At 51.1% G+C, this 20,979-nt stretch overlaps 1 protein-coding gene and 1 non-coding gene across 2 annotated transcripts in view; both read right to left on the reverse strand.

The window, feature by feature from the left end:
* LOC138945550 (transmembrane 9 superfamily member 2-like) overlaps nt 1-20,979 on the reverse strand; it is a 95,398-nt gene that overhangs the window by 4,962 nt on the left and 69,457 nt on the right. Inside the window, exons 16-18 of the mRNA XM_070316998.1 lie at nt 11,968-12,079; nt 11,019-11,190; nt 7,149-7,207 (exon numbers count right to left, since the gene is read on the reverse strand). Coding sequence (XP_070173099.1) covers nt 7,149-7,207; nt 11,019-11,190; nt 11,968-12,079 — 343 coding nt within the window. The remainder of the gene's footprint in view (nt 1-7,148; nt 7,208-11,018; nt 11,191-11,967; nt 12,080-20,979) is intronic.
* LOC138946486 (5S ribosomal RNA) lies at nt 5,936-6,054 on the reverse strand. The gene has a single exon (XR_011449354.1). It is a non-coding gene; the product is annotated as a 5S ribosomal RNA (ribosomal RNA).

The following is a 20,979-nucleotide window of genomic DNA, read 5'->3' on the forward strand; positions in this document are numbered from 1 at the left end:
CTTTAATTATTATTGTAAGGCTTCTTTTTAAGCCTACTGTCTATATGATACTTACCGAGACAGTACTATTCTTGCACATTATCTATTATAGGCCGAAAAAATTGGACAAAACGCTGAGTGGGTACAATTATCTCCCATAACCATGCGCCACCGTGGATCCCAAGCACTGTCCGAGTGCTTCCCCCTTACAGGATGTAGGTGGCGCGTCCTCTTTCTTTATGAGCTGCAGACCCTCAAAAAGCCCATAACATATCAAGAGGGGAGGCGGGAGGGAAACTCTAATAGTACTGTCTCGGTAAGTATCATATAGACAGTAGGCTTAAAAAGAAGCCTTACAGTCAATATAACACTTACCTCGACAGTACTATTCTTGCACAGAATACCAGAGTGGTGTGAGGGTGATATGTAGAGTATTAAACTCCTTAATCAAAATCACTTAAATCCAAGGATTAAGATACCCAGGCAATTTTCGAACAGTACTACCGTAAAAGAAAATATACCCAAGAAACATACCTTAGACTGACGTGACCATGCTAGCAACCACTGCTGTGTGGTGAACTCAATGTCAAAGTCCAGGCCACTCAAAGCTTGAATACCACTGAGTCTACGGCAAGTGGCTAAAGCGATGAGGAACAATTAGTCTTAAAAATCAGCAACTTGATACTAATGCCTGCCAGGGGTTCAAACTCATTGCTACGCAGGAGTTTGAGGACCAGAAAGACATCCCCCTTGGGAAATGAAACCCGAGGTTTAGACACCGCTGCATTGCTAATACCCGAAAGGACATTAGCGATGAGGGAGGACCTGATCAAGTGTTCAGTTCTGCGACCAGTAGCGGCCGCAATCGTGGAAGCGATGGCAGATCTGTATCCAAGAAGAGTCTTAGAAGAAAGACTCTTCTTTTGATACACTTCCACCAGGAAGTTGGCCAAGTCCTGTGTTGAGGGATAAAGCGGCTTTATCCCCTTGGACAAGGCGAAGGTGGCCCAAGCTCTCCAGCGTAAGTCGTAGAGCTGATTAGTTGATCGCCTCTTAGCGTTCAAGGAAAACTCTACTGAACTCTTGTGCAATCCTAGTGCAAGCAGTTTGGAGCGCACAAGAGCCATGCGGTCAAGCACAGACTCTCTGGACGTGGATGAGGGAGGCATGATCGAGGCTGGAGCAGACCTCCCCCGTCCAGATCCAGAGGTAGAGGGTCTACGTGGGTGAGACCGCGAAGATCTGGAAACCACGGAGCTGTTGGCCAGTAAGGCGCGACCAAAATCAGTCTTGGTCGTTCCTGCAGATATTTTGCCAGCACCCTCGGAATCAGAGATGTCGGGGGATAGGCGTAAGCATCGAGGAGCCTCCACAAGAGAGTGAATGCGTCCAAGTGGAACGCATTCATGTCTCGAAAGGGGCTGACGTACCTGGGAAGCCGAGCGCTGAATCGAGTTACGAACAGATCGATCAGAGGACGGTCCCACCTTGCCCACAGACGCTGTAGAACGTTGTGAGCGATGGTCCATTCTGTGGAGAGAACCTGATCGCCCCGACTGAGAATGTCGGCCAGGGCGTTCAGTTTCCCCGGAACGAACTGGACTGACATCCGGACCTGATTGGTCTGGCACCAGAGCAGAATCTCCTCCGCCAACAGGGAGAGGGACCGAGAATTGGTGCCCCCCTGGTGGCGAAGGTAAGCTAAGCATGTGGTGTTGTTGTCCCCGTTGAAAATCAGAGGGGCCAAGGACAGGCCGAATGGGAGGGCCCGAAACTCGAACACCGTGCCCTCCCAAACGAACCGGAGCAGATGTCGGTACCCCGGGGCCACCAGGATGTGGAAGTAAGCATCCTGGAGGTCCCAGACATGGCCCAATCGTTTGGCCGGATGGCCAACCGGACCGACGAAGGGGTTTCCATCTTGAACTTGCACCTGTGAAGGTACAAGTTCAAGGTGGAGAGGTCCAACACCGGCCTGAACCGGCCGTCCTTTTTGGGGACGGTGAACAGGCGGGAGCAGAACCCCAGAGAAGGCTGAGAAAGGGGGTAGACCGCCTTCTTCTCGACCAACGAGTTCACCTCGTCCTGAAGAGCCTGCCATCTGGCAGGCTCTCGAGGAGGGGGGAACGTCCAAGGTAGAGCGGACAATGGAGGTTGTGACGACAGCGGTAGAGAAAACCCCGACCACACCACCCTCAAGAAAAACTGGTTGGAGACCAGTCTGCCCCACATGCCGCGGGCCCGAAAAAAGGGAACCGCCGGACGAAAGAGGGGCAACTTGAGGGGGCGTCAACGTAGGGCCGGGACTCACTGAAAATTCTGCTGGCGGGCAGGCGCAGGCTTGCGACCACCCCCCTGGTGGTGCTGCTTCCCCTTACCTGTCTGAGCACCCTTCGTCTTGCTTGGGAACGCAACAGGCGTCTAAGAGGAGGAAGAAGGAGGCAGTGAAACTGGCTTCTTCTTCTTCTTCTGAGGCTGGGAGCTGGAGGTGACTGTAGCACTTCTCTTACTCCCCGCCGCCGTCGCCGAAGCAGCGAGGCCAACCATCAGAGAATCAGTGTTCCTCTGGCGTGTGGACTCCACCACAGAACGAACAGTGTCCGGATGAAAGAGGGAAGAAGGCTGAGGAAACGTGTTCCTCAGACTCTTCCTCATATCCGGAGGCACTATAGAAGTAGGCAGAAAATGATCACGGAACAGGGCCAATAAAGTGGACCCGTGTTCCAATGGCCAATTCTGCCGCAGACGTCACGCACGATCGCACGGCATGCAAAGCCCGATCCACTCGAACCGTGTCAAGGACCCGAGTGGAATCGGACTCTGCCCGATTGGGAGGGTCCAACAGTGTGGACAGCGTGCTCATCCATGTCAAGGCCTGTGATTGGGCCTCGACTGTGGAAGAAACGGTGGCCTCAAGATTGTGGAACGAAGCAGAGCTCAGTTCCACCTTCTTGACCGAAGGCACCTCCCCAACGAACACATCACCGTCAGCCCCACCCTAAACACTCGAAGTCTGGAAAGGGAGAGTTCGAGAGTCAAAGGGAAAAGGGAGGGACGAAACAGATTGGACACGAGGAAACAGTGGAGGTGCGCCTCCCGAAGGAAAGCATGGCACTGAACCCGCGTCCTCCCGAGGAACATAGGTCGCGTTTGCACGTGAATCTGTACTCCTCAGGCGATGTGCTGCCGCTTCCACCGTGGCACTTAGACTAGGGTGGAACGCGAATTGCCGGCGGCCGGATCGTTCATAAAACGAGCCGCCGGCAGACGCGGCGTGAGCCTCCCGCGCCCGGGCCGAAGCGGACTCAAAGGACGAGAGGGCGTCTCAGGGAAGGACGTCCTGAAACTGTTCAAACGTCCTTCTAGCTGTGCGAGGACGAGCCTCCTGCCTCTCGTCCTCAGACCCCGGGTCCACGTCCTGTGTGTCAACACTAGACGACAGACGCTTAAGAGAGGCATCCGTGACGTCAAGACGCCGCGTGATGTCTGTCATGTACTGTTGGAAAGTACGAAGCATAGCTTCGGAAGTTCCATCAGAAACCGGCAAGGGTAGAGGTTCAGTGTTAACCTCAGGGCGACCCTGATCCTCCTCCCTATCGTCCTCCGACTCACTCTCCTCTTCACTTCCCGACAACTCCTCAAAAGCAGGAGTGTAGGGAGCTTGAGGGGGAAGAGCCGAAAGCGATGAAGCAGGCTGTGAAGAAACGCCCACAGAAGCAAGAGGCCGCGAAGACCCCTGCCCCAAAGACGAAACGTCTCCAGCAGCCGAAGGGGGAGAAAAACAACAACCCTGCGACTGTTGGGTCAGCCCAGCCAACGAACCCCCGCCATTTATAGACTGAACAGGAACCCATCGGGTCTGATCAGAAAAGAAATGGTCCGGTCCGGTCGGGGGTGCCGATCCGGTCCGGTAGGGTGGTCCGGTCCGGTGCCGTACCATCCGGAGGTCCCGTTCAGCACCGAACCATCGTACCCACAGAAGTGTTCGGGTGGTTAGGTCCGGACGTGGACATACCGTACCATCCGGACCCGTAGGTCCGGTGGTCCGGTATGGTCCGGTTCGGTGCCAGACCATCCAGACCAACAGAAGTGGTCGGGTGGTCCCGCACCGGACCATCCGGACCCGTAGGTCCGGACCCGTAGGTCCGGTACCATCCGGAGGTCCTGTTCGGCACCGAACCATCCTACGCACAGAAGTGTTCGGGTGGTTCGGTCCGGGCGTGGACGTACCGTACCATCCGGACCCGTAGGTCCGGTTCGGTGCCAGACCATCCGGACCAACAGAGGTGGTCGGGTGGTCCGGACCGGTCCGGTAGGGTGGTCCGGTGTTCCGGTCTGGTGTTCCGGTCCGGTCCCGTACCATCCGGAGGTCCCGTTCGGTACCGAACCATCCGTACCCACAGAAGTGTTCGGGTGGCTCGGTCCGGACACACCGTACCATCCGGACCCGTAAGTCCGGTATGGTCCGGTTCGGTGCCAGACCATCCGGACCAACAGAGGTGGTCGGGTGGTCCGGTCCGGACCGGACCACCGGTCCAGCACCGGACCATCCGGACCCGTAGGTCCGGTCCGGTCCCGCACCATCCGGAGGTCCCGTTCGGCACCGAACCACCCGTACCCACAGAAGTGTTCGGGTGGCTCGGTCCGGACGTGGACATACCGTACCATCCGGACCCGTAGGTCCGGTTCGGTGCCAGACCATCCGGACCAACAGAGGTGGTCGGGTGGTCCGGACCGATCCGGTAGGGTGGTCCGGTGTTCCGGTCCTGTGGTCCGGTCCCATACCATCCGGAGGTCCCGTACGGCACCGAACCATCCGTACCCACTGAAGTGTTCGGTCCGGACGTGGACCTACCGTACCATCCGGACCCGTAGGTCCGGTATGGTCCGGTTCGGTGACAGACCATCCGGACCAACAGAGGTGGTCGGGTGGTCCGGTACCGGACCATCCGAACCCGTAGATTCGGTCCGGTCCCGTACCATCCGGAGGTCCCGTTCCCGTTCGGTACCGAACCATCCGTACCCACAGAAGTGTTCGGGTGGCTCGGTCCGGACGTGGACATACCGTACCATCCGGACCCGTAGGTCCGGCATGGTCCGGTTCGGTGCCAGACCACCCGGACCAACAGAGTTGGTCGAGTGGTCCGGTCCCGACCGGACCACTGGTCCGGTACCGTACCCTCCGGACCCGTAGGTCCGGTGTGTTCCGGTTCGGTGCCAGACCACCCAGACCAACAGAGGTGGTCGGGTGGTCCGGTCCCGACCGAAACACTGGTCCCGTACCGTACCATCCGGACCCGTAGGTCCGGGGGGTCCGGCAAGGGCCAGAGGTACTGTCCCGCACGTACGGTCCCGTACCATGGGTCCCGTCCGGACCAAACCCGGAGGTCAAGTCCAGTCGGGACCCGTGGGTCCGGTTCGATCCCGACCCGTAAGCCTGGAACGTTCCGGACCCTTGGTCCGGACCATCCGTCACCCGAACACCAGACGCTAAGGAATGGCGTGGGGTCAAGACGGTCCGGTCGGAGGTGTCGGTCTGAGCAACAGAAACAATGTTCCCGTCGCCCTGACCATTCGACAGAAGTACCACGTTCTGTCGAACACCTCCACGTCCAGTAACTAGTCGGCCGGAGCGTTTCAAGAGGGACAGCCACCAGTCACACGGACGTCAGAGGGAACCGTAGTAGCAGTGGTCGTAGGCACGAAGCCTGAAACCCCTGCCCCCACAGGACCGCCCTGAACGGGGTCAATTCGCATCCCAACCCCAGCGGGGAGGGAATTCAGAGACCCCGTCATCTCCTCCGATCTCCCCCCCCAGGAGGCCGAAACTACTGTCAAAACAGCAGCAGACGACCCAGCGAGGGAGTTCAGAGGAGGACCCGTGTCCCTCCTGGCTTCCACAGCGGTGGAAACCGAGGAGGGCACAGGAGAGGCACCGGAAAAAGAAAGATTTTAATGCCAACTGCACCCGGTGTTCCCAGGCGGTCACCCATCCAAGTACTAACCGGGCCCGACGTTGCTTAACTTCGGTGGTCGGACGAGAACCGGTGTTTTCAACGTGGTATGGCCGTTGGCTGTCAAAACCTGAGTCTCTCCAGTAGCCCCTAGATCGGATTCACCAACCCCCAAAGAGGGTTGGGAATCGACCTGCCCCCGGATTCGAGCCAGGGGGGAGAAGGAAACCTTCCCCCCAGGCTTGAAACCGGGAGGAGCTGAAGCCTGAGACTGAGGGCCGGACAACGGCGTCGAAGGGGGGGAAGCCTGTTCCACTGAAGGAGAAGGAGAAAGAAGCTTTTTCTTTCCCCTCGACCTTCCCCGAACCTTCGACGGCGCAGCCCCGCCCGAAGTCCCAGGCTCAAGCCCAGCCTGTTTGAGCAAGCTCGCATTGAGCTTGCTCAAACAGGCTTTCTCCGCCCTCCCTCGCCGCAAACGCAAAGCGTTTGGGGAGGGAGAGTCGGAGCGCCGAAAGATCCCCTTCTCCGTGCGTAAAACATGACGCTGGGCGCCCGCAGAAGGGTTGCCCCCGGCAGACTCTGGTTCCGTAGAACCAGAGCCCAAAACAGGACGAGACATCCTACCTCGCCCTGTACGTACCCTTAAAGACCGAGAATTAACAAAATTCAAAGAAAATTTAGGTCAATACTCAAGTGAATGCGGCGAAACGAGAAGCAGACGACCGGTCACCACGAAGTAGGACGGGAGGCACGCCGAGTCCGCCACACAAAAACGGAGGCACAAGTTGAAGGAAACACAACGTAGCCTCAAGCCAGAAGTGGAATAACACACAATAATCCAACAGGTGATAGTCCACACAGAAAAGGAGCCTCTTAGTCCAAAATAATCCGGGAGCGTAGCAGAAACACAGCCGGTCTGACACGCGCGAAAAAAGAAAGAGGACGCGCCACCTACATCCTGTAAGGGGGAAGCACTCGGACAGTGCTTGGGATCCACGGTGGCGCATGGTTATGGGAGATAATTGTACCCACTCAGCGTTTTGTCCAATTTTTTCGGCCTATAATAGATAATGTGCAAGAATAGTACTGTCGAGGTAAGTGTTATATTGACTATCAACAACGACAGGCCATTCCTCGCCAATAAACATCCTGAAACTCTATCCTGAAGTTAAACGCTTCGATAAGACAGGGAACTTTATGTTACATATTTTTTACCTTCACTACACTGTAGATTTTGGTCACAAACCAGAAGCAGGAGAAGAAGCCAATGGTACCTGAGAAAAGAGAAACAAATGTATGTATGTCACTATCAGTGTCCCACATGACTTGACAAAAATATAATAAAATGAATATGTAAAAATACAATTGTTTTCTTCTTCTGATAACACAATCTTAATACCACAAAGATTCTTGAAATATTCAGTGAGCCAGTGATTGTTAAGCATGTGTCTTTTCCTAAATTTACGTGACCTCAAGCCAAACCCACGTGACTTGGGTCAAGACACATTGTCAGCAATCACTGTAGGTCAGCGATCATTGCTGCAACGAATCGTGAACTCCTATGATACACATACACATCAGACTTAGTTGTCAATAACAATGGCAGGTTGAAGCTGGTCACCAGTGTGCTAGTTGCTTCGCCTCGCGGCTTTGAAATGCTTACATCAGTAAAAGGGGCCCTTACTCTGCCACACCGCTTGAAAATCCTGACAGAGTTATATTTGAACTTCGTCTTTAGAAATCAAGGGGAATATTGAAATACCAGAGGGTTTCAAATCAACGTCGTCATGGAATTTTGGCGTGATTCTATTCTTGGCGTTTTTTTAATAATGTTTTTGTGCTTTAGACAAAGTATATTATTCTCCATAAAAAATGTTCTCTTAACCCAATGCCCCCTGAACCGCCCGGCATGGCCCACGGGAAGTGCCCTATGAAATCCCTGAAACGCCCGGCATGGCCCGCAAAACACTAGGTCACCTACTTTCACTTTCGCTTTGAGCCTTACCCATAAGGTCTTGCGACCGGATGTGATTAATGCACTTCCTTCCGGCTGCTTCATTCTAGCGTTTGCAGAGTTTGAATCGATGCGATAGTGTGTTAGCTGTGAATTTTCAAAGTTTGAGATTTTTTTGTCTGACAAAATGGCGTTCAACGAAGGTTTGGAAGTATGGCGTTCGATCATGGGGAACTCGGATGACGATTCTGACACGCCTTTCGAAGGTTTTTTACTTGAAGAGGTGAAAGGGGATGAGTCTGACATCGATCTGGATATTGTTATTCGACAACAGGACTTTCGGGAGGATTTTTCTGGGATTTGGGTCTGTGTCTCCAGTGTCGAGCAGTAACAGTAGTGGAAGTGCAACTGATTTGCCTGCTGCTACTGGTCCCAAGAAACGATGTCGCAAGACAAAGAAGAGGCTGACAAAGAAACAGAGAGACGAGACAACTGTCCGGTGGTCGGATAAGCTCAGCACGGTCAAGGAGGAGACTGTGTTCGAAGTAGCCATATGGGAGGTAACTCCCTGGGAACCTGCCCATTACCATGGCTATTTCAGCCTTTTTTGGGGATGGGTTGCTTCCCTTAAATGTTTTTGACGGGTTAGCGTTTTCAGTACCTAGCATCTGAGTCTGTGACAATGCTATATGTGATTCGGAGTAAGAATATGTAATTTAATGCGGAAACGAGGGCTGCTGGTAAGACCTGAGAAAGACTCTTAGAACCGGAAGCAGGAAACATCCTTCCTCCCGGAACGAAAGTCATACATCGCTGAAGTAGCAACCGAACCAGAAGCCGACAAAGCTGATGCGCCCTCAGGAAAATAACGGGATGTCAACCTCCGCCGCAGCTTCAAGTACAGACTTGAGCATTGACGGAAATCCCGACCGTGTCTCTTCCCTGACAACCAACTGAACGTCAGAATTGTCAACCGAAGGACGCTGACCGAAATCACAGTCCCTGGTAGCGGAAGGATGTACGGAATAACCGGAAACCGGAAACCCGTGAACCCTCAAAACGTCCTGACTTACCCCTTGACTGACATGAGAAAAAGGGTAAGTCGAGTGACCATCCAAAACCACCGGCTGTATGGGCCGAAATGACCACACCCGACGGGTGTAGCAATGATTGCCCTGGCTGAGGCACAGAGTGCCGAAAGCCGTACGCTGTTGCTCCCTCTCTGGCATCCGTCCGGAATTACCAGGAAGAGGGACAGCGTAACCGTCCGAAAACGGAAATACAACCGCCGAAGCCACACAATGCGGAAACGAGAGCTGCATAGACTGAGGCCGGAAGCCATAAAGCCAGGAGGCCAGTCTTCGGTCAACCCCAGCACAGACATCGGAACGTACATGTGTGAAGGACCTATGCTTCCGGTGGGAGGGTGGGCGGAAGTCAAAACCCCTTCCGGGTGAAAAGACGACTGCCCTGGCTGAAGCACAGAGTGCACTAGAGCCGATCGCTGTTGCTCCCTCTCCGGCATCCAAGAGGAAGTGCCCGGCAGAGGGACAGCGTATCCAGCCGAAGCCGGAAACGCAGAAGCCGAAACCACAGAAAGCGGAACCGACGACTGCGAAGACTGCGGCCGGAAGCCGTAAAGCCCGGAGGCCAGTCTGCGGTCCATCCCGTCACCGCTGGCAGAGCGAGCGCATGAGGGAGGACCTATGCTTCCGGCCGAAACCGGAAACGCAGCGGCCGTTAGACAAAGTCCTGCCCGAAGGGGGTATTGTCACCAGTAGAATGCAGGGAGTGACCCTGCCCAAGGGAACTGTCTCCCGGCAGGGAGTGTCCAGACGCCTCACGGGGGCTGTAGGACCAGTTCGACTTACTTGAAAGCACGCCAGCGGAGGCGGAAACCGCCGAGGCAGGAACTTGCACAACGGAACCGGAAGGAACCACCAACGAAGCTAGGGAATGAACATCCCCCACAGCAGACGGAAGTACAGCGCTGCCGGAAGCCGAGGAGCGCTGCATCTCTTCCTTGACCAAATTCCGAATCTCTGGAACAAGAGACTTCAACAGAGAAGACACAAGAGCCCCCTGCTCCAACCAACAACGATGGAGGCGGAGAAACAACAGGAGCGCTAGACCGCCCAACTGTACTAGAGCTAGGCGGAGAAATAGGCACAGACAAAATGGCGTTGTGGGAATCGTCAGAAACAACGACAAGAACCGGTTTAAAACCAGAGGAAGACTTAGGCAAAAACTTGCCCTCCAAGTCAGACTTTCCCCGACGTTTAACTGCGTCAGCCATGCTGACTGACAACAACAAACGGAACACAAGGCAAAAAATTACTGAAAAAACGTAAATCCAAACGGAGAGAAAACTCAGTAACTACAAACAGTTCAAAGAACAACAAGACTAACCACGCTCGCAAACCACGGGAGTAGGCAAACACAGGTTAAATACCAAAATTATCGAAGTCAGCCACGCTAACTAGAATACAAATGGCGACAACGCAAACACAGCCACTGAAACTACAAGTCCAAACGGACGAAATAACAGTAGCTACAACAGCGAAAAAGTTCGTAAACAACAAACAAAACAAGAACGAGCTCACCAAACAGGAGCCCGCACGGGAGAAAGACAGGTAAAACGTGGCCGGAAGGTGAAAACATCACAACAGGCAGCCACGGTAGCGAAAATTCAGAGCACCCTCTCTCTAGGACGCTGAAATGTCGTATGCTTATTACCATGTGTTGGTAGAGGAAGTGACGTAGTATCCACCAATGGGAGGTAACTCTCAGGGTACCTGCTCATTACCAGGGCTATTTAAGCCTTTTTTGGTGATGGGGTTGCTTCCCTTTAAAATTGTTAGACGGGTAAGCGTTTTCAGTACCTAGCATCTCAGACTGTGTCAATGCTATATGTGATTCGGAATAAGAATATGTAATTTAATAATCTTTTATCTTTATATCCATACCAGGAACGAATATAAACACTATTTTACAATAAAACTGATCATTTTTTTCCTTCTCCTGAAAAGCTGTTTTAAAACGAGCTACCCCAAAATTCCTCGACAACGTCAAAAAGAGACACACGACCATACCACCCTCAAACACACTGACTACTCTACAGCCAAACTGACCAGTGAGCAAGAAGAAGCAGAAGACGATGATGAAGGTGTAGCCGAAGTAGAGGAACCCGCTGGCGCTGCCCTGCATCTCCAGCTTGGTGAAGTAGAAGTGGATGCAGTAGACGAAGAAGTAGACAGCCGTGAACCCGCTCGTCAAGAATGAGCGCCACCACCAGTGGTAGTCCTGTCAGTCAACACAATCACACGTTTACTTCAATTCTACAACCCTGTTTACAGGCAATCCACAAAGACTTATCTTTTCTAGTCCTGTCAGTCAACACAATCATACGTTTACTTCAATTCTATAACCCTGTTTACAGGCAATCCTTAAAGATTTATCTTTTCTAGTCATGTATGTCAACACAATCAAACGTTTACTTCAATTCTATAGCCCTGTCTACAAGCAATCCATCCAAACTGTTATCTATTTTTTTCTCAGATAGACAATCAATCAATCAATCAATGACGCTTATATCGCGCATATTCCGTGGGTACAGTTCTAGGCGCTCTGCAGTGATGCCGTGTGAGATGAAATTTTATACATATCAGTATCCAGCACAACATTTGCAGTAAGCTAATCTACATTTTTGTAACCGTCATCATAGTGACTGTATCATATCGTTTCGTCTCAATAAAACGTTCCTGTAACATACCTTGCTTGTTTTTTCATTTTGAATTTTAGAACATTGCACCTGTCATCATAGTGACTGTATCATATCGTTTCGTCTCAATAAAATGTTCCTGTAACATACCTTGCTTGTTTTTTCATTTTGAATTTTAGAACATTGCACCTGTCATCATAGTGACTGTATCATATCGTTTCGTCTCAATAAAACGTTCCTGTAACATACCTTGCTTGTTTTTTAATTCTGAATTTTGGAACATTGACAATCTATTTGTTTTAGGATTTATGTATGACGGCGACACTGCTAAACCAGCACGACACCGACCAAAGCCTTACCTCGGCACATAGGTGGAAGTAGCAGAAGAGGATGGTGACCTCGGAGCAGGTGATGACGAGGATGATGAAGACCAGGAAGAGGAACCCAAACATGTAGTATATCTGGTGAGACCTGCAGCACACACACACACACAAACACACTGCAATACATCTGGTGAGACCTGCAGCACACACACACACAAACACACTGAAATACATCTGCCTACATTTACATACACAGTTCTCAATGAATTTAATAATAATAATAATAATAATTAATACTTCTCGAGTGCACGAATCAAGGGTCCCTGCTCAGAGCGCTTTATAATCGAAAATTTTAATAATAAATTTTCATTTGATTAATATACTTACCCGAATCACATATAAGCATTGACGTAGTCAGAGATGCTAAGGTCTGAAAATCGCTACCCGTCTAACAATTTAAAGGGAAGCAACCCCACAACAAAAAAGTGTACGAGGAAGTGTAGCTAAGGACGCTTGCCAAGGGGGTTACCTCCCATTGGTGTGAACTACGTCACTACCGCTTCCCGAGCACGTGGTAGAACTCATGCGACTTATAGAATACTTAGAAACTATAATGCGGGGAAGGTGGGAGGGAATTACCTATGTGATTCGGGTAAGTTCAAATGAAAATGTATTATTAAAATTTTCGATTAAATTACATATTCTTACTCCGAATCACATAAAAGCAGATAACTCCAACAAGGTGGTGGGAACATATAATATACTCTGAAGAGGACTAGGAAGGGGAATGTCCTGTCTAGTCCCGACGACGTTTCTCAAAATTGATGAAACATAGTCTGCCTTCAAAGAAGCTGTTCATAGAACATCATAGCATCCTCCTGAACTGAGGACTGCTAAAGTCGATGCCCGAGATCTAGAATAGTGCACTCTAGTAGGTGCTGGAGGAAGGGCTGACTGCCCCCCCCCCCCCCCCCTTGTTTGTAACCACTCATGGATTTGCCTAATGATGGTAAAAAAAAAACCACCCAGATAAGGTCAGCTTAGATAAAGTCCTTATCACCTCAAGTCTGTTTGAGACCTGAGTGAAACTGACCTTAAGCTTCGTGAGTTACGTCTTTCGGGCAACCAGAAAAAGCGTCAACCTCACTGACTCTGTCTTAATCCTGACTGGCAGAAAGAGTGAAACTCCTTGCAATCAGCTAAAACCAGGAAGACAGTCCTAACTCTAAAAAGAGAGCTCAGAAAGTTCCGAAAACAACGAAACTGTCTTTAAAGGCAAACGAGTAGTAAACAAGTTGCGTAAGGCGAAAATACAATATTTAGTCAAGTAGCTGTGGAACTCACAGAATGAAAGTGAACGCAATGTAATTTTTCAGCAAGACCGTATACTCGTAGCATCGTCAGTCCACCGCTCATGGCAAAGGCAGTGAAATTGACAAGAAGAGCGGGGTAGTAGTTGCGCTAAGAAGGATAGCACGCTTTTCTGTACCTCTCTTTGTTTTAACTTTCTGAGCGTGTTTTTAATCCAAACATATCATATCTATATGTTTTTGGAATCAGGAACCGACAAGGAATAAGATGAAAGTGTTTTTAAATTGATTTGGACAATTTAATTTTGATAATAATTTTTATATATTTAATTTTCAGAGCTTGTTTTTAATCCGAATATAACATATTTATATGTTTTTGGAATCAGCAAATGATGGATAATAAGATAAACGTAAATTTGGATCGTTTTATAAATTTTTATTTTTTTTTACAATTTTCAGATTTTTAATGACCAAAGTCATTAATTAATTTTTAAGCCACCAAGCTGAAATGCAATACCGAACCCCGGGCTTTGTCGAAGATTACTTGACCAAAATTTCAACCAATTTGGTTGAAAAATGAGGGCGTGACAGTGCCGCCTCAACTTTCACGAAAAGCCGGATATGACGTCATCAAAGACATTTATGAAAAAAATGAAAAAAACGTTCGGGGATTTCATACCCAGGAACTCTCATGTCAAATTTCATAAAGATCGGTCCAGTAGTTTCGTCTGAATCGCTCTACACACACACACACACAGACAGACAGACGCACATACACCACGACCCTCGTTTCGATTCCCCCTCGATGTTAAAATATTTAGTCAAAACTTGACTAAATATAAAAACGAACAAAAACCTGTGCGTCTCACTTTTGGATCGAACAAAGAGAGTTCCGACTGACCGAGAATAACACCCTCCGGGGAGTGAAGCGCTGAAAGGTTAGAGCTTGAGTAAGCCACAGCACCGTAGTCTCCAAGTGGTAGACGTTAATTGTTCGTAATGAACCAGGGGCAAGAAGCCTTCTCCCTTGTTTACTGACAAGAGGCATGGCAAATGCCGGAACGAATTCTGGCATTTCTAGACTCCTCACAAAGAAGAGTCAAAGGAAATGACTTAAAACCGAAACCAAAGGAAATAACTTCCAGTTTCGGCGAAAATACGACCTCTTCTCAAAGCTGAACCGAGAAAGGTAGTCGAACAGAGCCTAGTAACTATCGTCCGGTCAGCTTGACATGCATCTTATGCAAAGCTATGGAAACCCTTGTCAGAGAGGCAGTAAATGATCACCTGAGGTCAAACAATCTCATCTGTGAGAATCAGCATGGGTTTGTGCAAGGGAGGTCATGTGTGACCCATCTTCTTGAGGCATTGGATGATTGGACAAAGATTCTAGATGAAGGAGGCAGTGTTGACATAGTTTACATGGACTTCATGAAGGCATTCGACACTGTTCCACATGCAAGACTGATCGCGAAGGTTGAAGCGCATGGAATTCATGGTAACGTCCTTAACTGGATACGCAACTTTCTAGCGGACAGGCATCAGCAAGTGATTGTGAACGGTACACACTCAGACAAAGCGCCAGTCACCAGTGGAATCCCCCAGGGAAGTGTATTGGGCCCTCTGCTCTTCACCCTGTACATAAACGACTTGCCTAGCCAAGTCACCAGCTCTGTGAAGTTGTTTGCTGACGACACCAAGCTATATACATGTACTGACGTGCCCTCAGGACCTGTTGTCATGCAGGAAGATCTGGACAAGCTACAAGAGTGGTCTGACAACTGGCTCCTCAAGTTCCACCCAAAGAAGTGTAGTGTCCTTAAGCTAGGCAAACAACACACAGAGACCAGCTATCACATGAAAGGGAGATCCGAAAGTGGTGAGGAGGTTAGCATCACTCTAGAAGAAAGCGAAACGGAGAAAGACCTTGGTGTACTTGTAGACAATCGCCTGAGTTTCAAGGGACATGTTGCACAAGCAACTGCGAAGGCAAACAAAACCTTAGGCATCATCAGGAGATCGTTTGAGCATCTGGATAGGGAGGTGTTTGTACAACTCTACAAGAGTCTTGTCAGGCCAATCCTTGAATATGGGCATTCAGTATGGCAACCACAGCAGAAACTGCTGTGCAAGGAAATAGAGGACGTACAGAGAAGGGCTACCAAACTGATATCGGCTCTCAGTGAGAAAACTTACCCAGAACGACTTGCTGTACTCAAACTACCGAGTCTCGAACACAGGCGTCTCCGAGGTGACATGATCGACCTCTACAAGTATATGCATGGGATCTACGACACAGGCAACCCGAATTTCCAGCTGGCCGAAACCAAAGACACTAGGGGAAACAGCCTCAAGTTGTACAAACCATTTTGTAGGCTGAACGTTCGGAGCTGCTTCTTCGCAGAAAGGGTGATTCCTCACTGGAACAGTCTGCCAGAAACAGTTGTGACAGCACCATCGCGCAGTGAACAGTTTCAAAGGAAGGCTGGACAATTTCTGGGCAGACAGACCAGAGAAATTCTCGCCAACGTGCTACCAATAACCGCCCGCGCATGCCACCAACAAAAGTGTTATTGGAGTACTATTCGACAGGATCGATGAACAGGCCTAAGGCCTTAAACATCGCAAGTTCAAGTTCAAGTTCAAGAGATTCGCTAATCAGCAAACCCCCGCTCCCGAAATTGCTGCCAAGCGTGGAGACCGCGCCAGAAGGAGCAAAACTTAGAGCCGCAGCTCTCTTAAGGGAGCCGCGAAAGAGGGCGCCCTGAAAGCAGTACACAACCGGCTGGTTAAGTGCGTATCGGAAAACGCTGCACTAGGTGTTCCCAGCGGTCACCCACCCTAGGACTAACCGAGCTCGAAATTGTTTAACTTCCGTGATCGGACAAGACCAATGCCCTGAGTAATCCAGTTAGGGTCCAACCACTGACTTGTCATGTGTTGAACCAGCTCTGAATTGGAATAGACCTGAAGTCTGGAGAGGGTGAATCCCAAAGCGGCTTAAGCGCTAGCGGGAAAGGTCTGAACGTAAATTTCACTAGCAAGAAGCTATGAATGTAATCGACCTAGGATGGAAGCAAGAGTCCTAGTGGGCGCTTGCTGTAGTGCCAACCATGGGAACGATCAGTGCCGAAGGTTGTCCACTCAGAACTGAGTAAGACGAACTCTCCAGGTGACCGGAAGAACGAGAGAGGCGTGACCGATCTCCTCACTATAAACGAGAGTGACTCCTGAGTACATGATACCAGAGTCCTTCTCGGTGAGAAAAAAGGTCATGAACGAGCACAAGCGTTCCTGAAGTTCGTTAAACTTTAAGAAACGCCGCTCACCTCCCTATGAACCGAGGCTGTGAAACACAGCCTGTTCCAAATCGGATAGCCAAAGTAGGCTACTGTTGGTGCATGACCTGCTTCGAGTGTCTACCCAAGCATGACCGAGAGTGTGACGCAGTACAGATATCCTGCGTTAGAGTCCGAGTCTAACAAAGACGAGGACTCAATGTACTCATGGGTTGTGAAAGAAAAACGTCTATGAACCTGGCTTGATCTTGAACGTCGTTACCCTTCGAGTATGTTTGACAAGGGTGCCGTAACCGGCAGTCCTGTTGCCCTCAGACTGACTTTAACCACTTCTTGTTGAGACGAAAGAAGTTAAAGGAAAGTCTGAGCAAATTCCTTGTGAGGACATAAAGAAGGAGTGCACCCAGTGGCCGACAGCTGTCCTACATGACCTTCTCGCTACTTGGATTAGGGAATGTGTTTATAATCTGCGTTCTAACCGAAGTAAATGCTGATCAGACTCATAGCAATCCTGTGTAGCGGCAGGAAACGACAAATAATGGGACGAAAAATTGCCCCAAAAACGTTGTTTTCTGTTAAAAAGACGAAACGGTCGGAGGAACTGGAAACCAGAACCAGCCGACAGAATAAACCTCTACCACTTCCTGCCTCAGTCAGCGAAGATGGTTGGAGGTAGCTGCTTACCACCGGTGTGGTTGACGTAACCGGAAATCGGAAACCCAACTGGCCACACATTATTCCCTACCAGTCCATGCGTAAGCAGAGGGAGCTAGTACAAGGGAGCAGCGAACTCCGGTTGTGTGTCAGCAACCAAAAGTGCAGAAATCACAGTGGCCGAAGCCTGGTGTGACTGGTGACACATGAACAAAATGGCTTTCAGTCAGACGCGGAGACCGACGGGCAAACCCGTAGGTGTAGTTGCTTGTGGCAGAAGGGTGATCAGGATAGCCGGAAGACGGAAACCCGATCGAACGGAAGTCGTCCTGTCTCACCTCATGCCTAGGCTGAGGGTGAAGAGAGGAAGAGTCGAAATCCGAAGCCACAAGAACCGAAAATGCATTAGTCGACCCGGCGGACGGGCAGGACAACCAATGCACAGGCTGAGGCTGAAAGCCGTGATGCCCGTAGGCTAGCCGTTGTTCCAAACACCCCGAAGAACGCCAGTAATCGTCAGTGAAAGGAACAAAAGTTTCGACTGCAGATTCAGGTGCTGGGCTATAAGCCAACAGCAAAGGAACCAGAACATTAACCCTCTGCCGGAAGGAGAGGGCTAGGCCAAACCTGAGAGAGGTGGTAAGCCACAGAGGGTGACTCCCCAATTCGAAAATAGGAGTCCTCCTCCTTCTAAAACCGGAAGTCATCCATTCCAATGGGGCAACCGAAGCGGAAGCCTCAGAGGACAATGCACCCTCAGAAAAATATCTGGATGTTACTTACGCCACCAACTCAAGTACAGCATTAAGCTTGGACGAAAAACCAGAACGTGTCTGCTCACCATCGAAAGACAGAGTCAGACGCGGAGAGGACGAACAAAGACCGTAGTCATAGTTGCTTGTCAATCAATCAATCAATCAATATGAAGCTTATATAGCGCGTATTCCGTGGGTACAGTTCTAAGCGCTTGTCGAAGAGTTGTCAACACAGGACTAACAAAGAAACTAACATCTTCAGACGGACACGAACCCTATCAGACACTAGCAAACCCTGGTAAACAAACAACTGTTTAACAACAATGTACACATCAATAGCTAGGTCAAACAAAATAATATTAAGCACAAAGAAAACACCTCTCACAGAGCACAGCACAAGAATGTCTTTTGAGGCACAGCACATCACGTCGAGCATGAAAGTCGCAGCCAGCTACGGGAAGAACTGAGTCTTCAACCTACTCTTGAACGCGTCAAGAGAGGGGCTCTGGCGAAGCTCAAGCGGCAGGGAGTTCCAGACGGAGGGGCCCGCGGAGGGAAATGCACGCTGACCAGCAGATGCGAGTTTCGAGCGAGGGATGTGGAGGCGGAGAGGGTCAGCAGCAGAACGAAGGGGACGGTCGGAGGGCTGGGTGTACAGGTCCAGGGAGGATTGAAGGTACTCGGGAGCAGAGTCGTTGAGACACTTGTAGACCAGAGTGGACAGTTTGTAGGAGATTCGGGTGTTGACAGGGAGCCAGTGCAAGGAGCGAAGTAGGGGGGTGATGTGGTCTCGCTTCGTCTTCCTCAACGTCAGCCTGGCAGCGGCGTTCTGGACTCGTTGTAGGCCATGAATGGATGAGGCGGGGAGGCCAGCCAGAAGGGAGTTGCAGTAGTCCAGACGACTGAAGATGAGGGAGACAACCAGCTTGACACAGGCGTCGTGGGTGAGGTAGCGACGGATGGAGGTGATGCGTCGTAGGTGGAAAAAGCAGGTCTTGATGATGAAGGAGATGTGTGTCTGCATGGAGAGAGTGGAGTCGAGAAAGACGCCAAGGCTCTTGACAGCAGGGGAGAATGGAACAGTCGCGTCATCCAGCTGGAGGTCGGTCACAGTGAGGGAAGCAATCTTCTGTCGTGTTCAAACGAGAAGGGCCTCCGTCTTCTCACTGTTCAGCTTCAGCTTGTTCTCAGTCATCCAGTTCTTGATGTCAGTGAAACAACTGGAGATGGATCCAAGGAGATCGTCAACGTCCTCCGGCTTGGCGCTGTTCTGGAGCTGCGTGTCATCGGCAAAGGAGTTGTAGTTCAGGCCGTGGCGTTCGATGACCAGGGAGAGGGGTTGGGTGTACAGGGTGAAAAGGACAGGGCCGAGGACAGATCCTTGTGGGACGCCGAAGCGGACAGGGACAGGCTGAGAAGAGAACGAATCAGTGGTGACAGTCTGAGAGCGGTTCTGGAGGTAGTTCCTAAACCAAGAGAGGGCGGTGTCGTGAATGCCGAACGTGGAACTGAGGCGATCGACGAGTAGCTGGTGGTCGATCGTGTCGAAGGCCGCGGAAAGGTCCAGCAGCACAAGGGCAGAGACGAGACCGCTATCTGTTGCGTTCAGGAGGTCCGTGGTGATTCGCAGGAGCGCCGTCTCGGTGCTGTGGTGAGGGCGGTACGCTGACTGGTACACTGGCATTAGCGAGTTCCGAGACAGGTGGGCGCTCAACTGCTCCAGGATGATACGCTCCAGAAGCTTGGAGAGGAAGGGCAGGTTGGACACAGGACGGTAGTTCTTCAACTTGTTGACGTCAAGGCCGGGCTTCTTGGTGAGTGGGCGGACAACGGCAGACTTGAAGCAGTCGGGAACGACGCCTGTGGCCAGGGATATGTTGATGATATCTGTGATAGACGGCAGGAGCTTGTCCAGACACTTGGTGAAGAGGAAGCCTGGCAGGGGATCTAGCTCGCAGGTCTTGATGGCCGTCTTGGTGATTAGTCGCTTGACGTGGTTTTGAGTGACAGGCTGAAAGCACGTGAGGGGGGAGCCGGAGAAGGAAGGGGAGGGTGGGGACGGGACGAAGGGCTGCTGATCGAGTGTTTTCCGAAGCTTGTCAATCTTGTCCTTGTGGCAAAAGGTGACCGGGATAACCGGAAGACGGAAACCCAGCCAAACGGAAATCGTCCTGCCTCATCTCATGCCTAGGATGAGGATGACGGTAGGAAATGTCGAAGTCCAAAGTCACAAGAAACGAGAGTGCAGTAGCCAACACCGCGGACGGGTGAAATGACTGTTGCACAAGCTGAGGCTGAGGGTCCGACGCGGCAAGCGAAGGGCCTAGCTCGAAGCTGTAGTTGCCTGTGAAAGAACGCTGAGAGGGGAACCGGAAGCCGGAAACCCTTCCTGCTGGTAATCGTCCCTCCTCACCCCCTGCCTAAGAGGAAGGTGAGAGGAAGAAGCTTCGAAAACCGAAGGCACAGGAACGGAGGAGCCAGCAGTCCCCACCTCGGAAGGGTGGAGGGGCCGCTGGACCCCTGAGGCTGGAAGCCTGCATGCCTGTAGGCCAGTCCATGATGCACGAACACCGACGTCCAAGAGGAAGCGTCGGGAACCGGATCGGAAATTCCGGGCGGAGCCGGAAGTGCAACCGAAGCAACGGCGCTATGCCGAAGCTGATGTTGCACAGACTGCGGGCGGAAGCCCAAAGGCCCGTAGGCCAGCCCTAGGTCCGAACCGGATGGGACTGTAACAAGTCCGCTAGCCGGTGGACCTACACTTCCGGTGAAAACCGGAAGCGCAGCTGTCGAAAACGACTGCTGACGTAAGGCTAGGCTCGAGCCGGATGGGACTATGACGGGTCCGCTAACCGGTGAGCCTACACTTCCGGTGAAACCGGAAGCGCAGCTGTCGAAAACGACTGCTGACGTAAGGCTAGGCTCGAGCCGGATGGGACTATGACGGGTCCGCTAACCGGTGAGCCTATGCTTCCGGTGAAAACCGGAAGCGCAGCTGTCGAAAACGACGGCTGCTTCTGCCCCTCTCCC

The sequence above is a fragment of the Littorina saxatilis genome, linkage group LG13 (assembly GCF_037325665.1).
Source record: "Littorina saxatilis isolate snail1 linkage group LG13, US_GU_Lsax_2.0, whole genome shotgun sequence".
NCBI lineage: Eukaryota > Metazoa > Mollusca > Gastropoda > Littorinimorpha > Littorinidae > Littorina > Littorina saxatilis.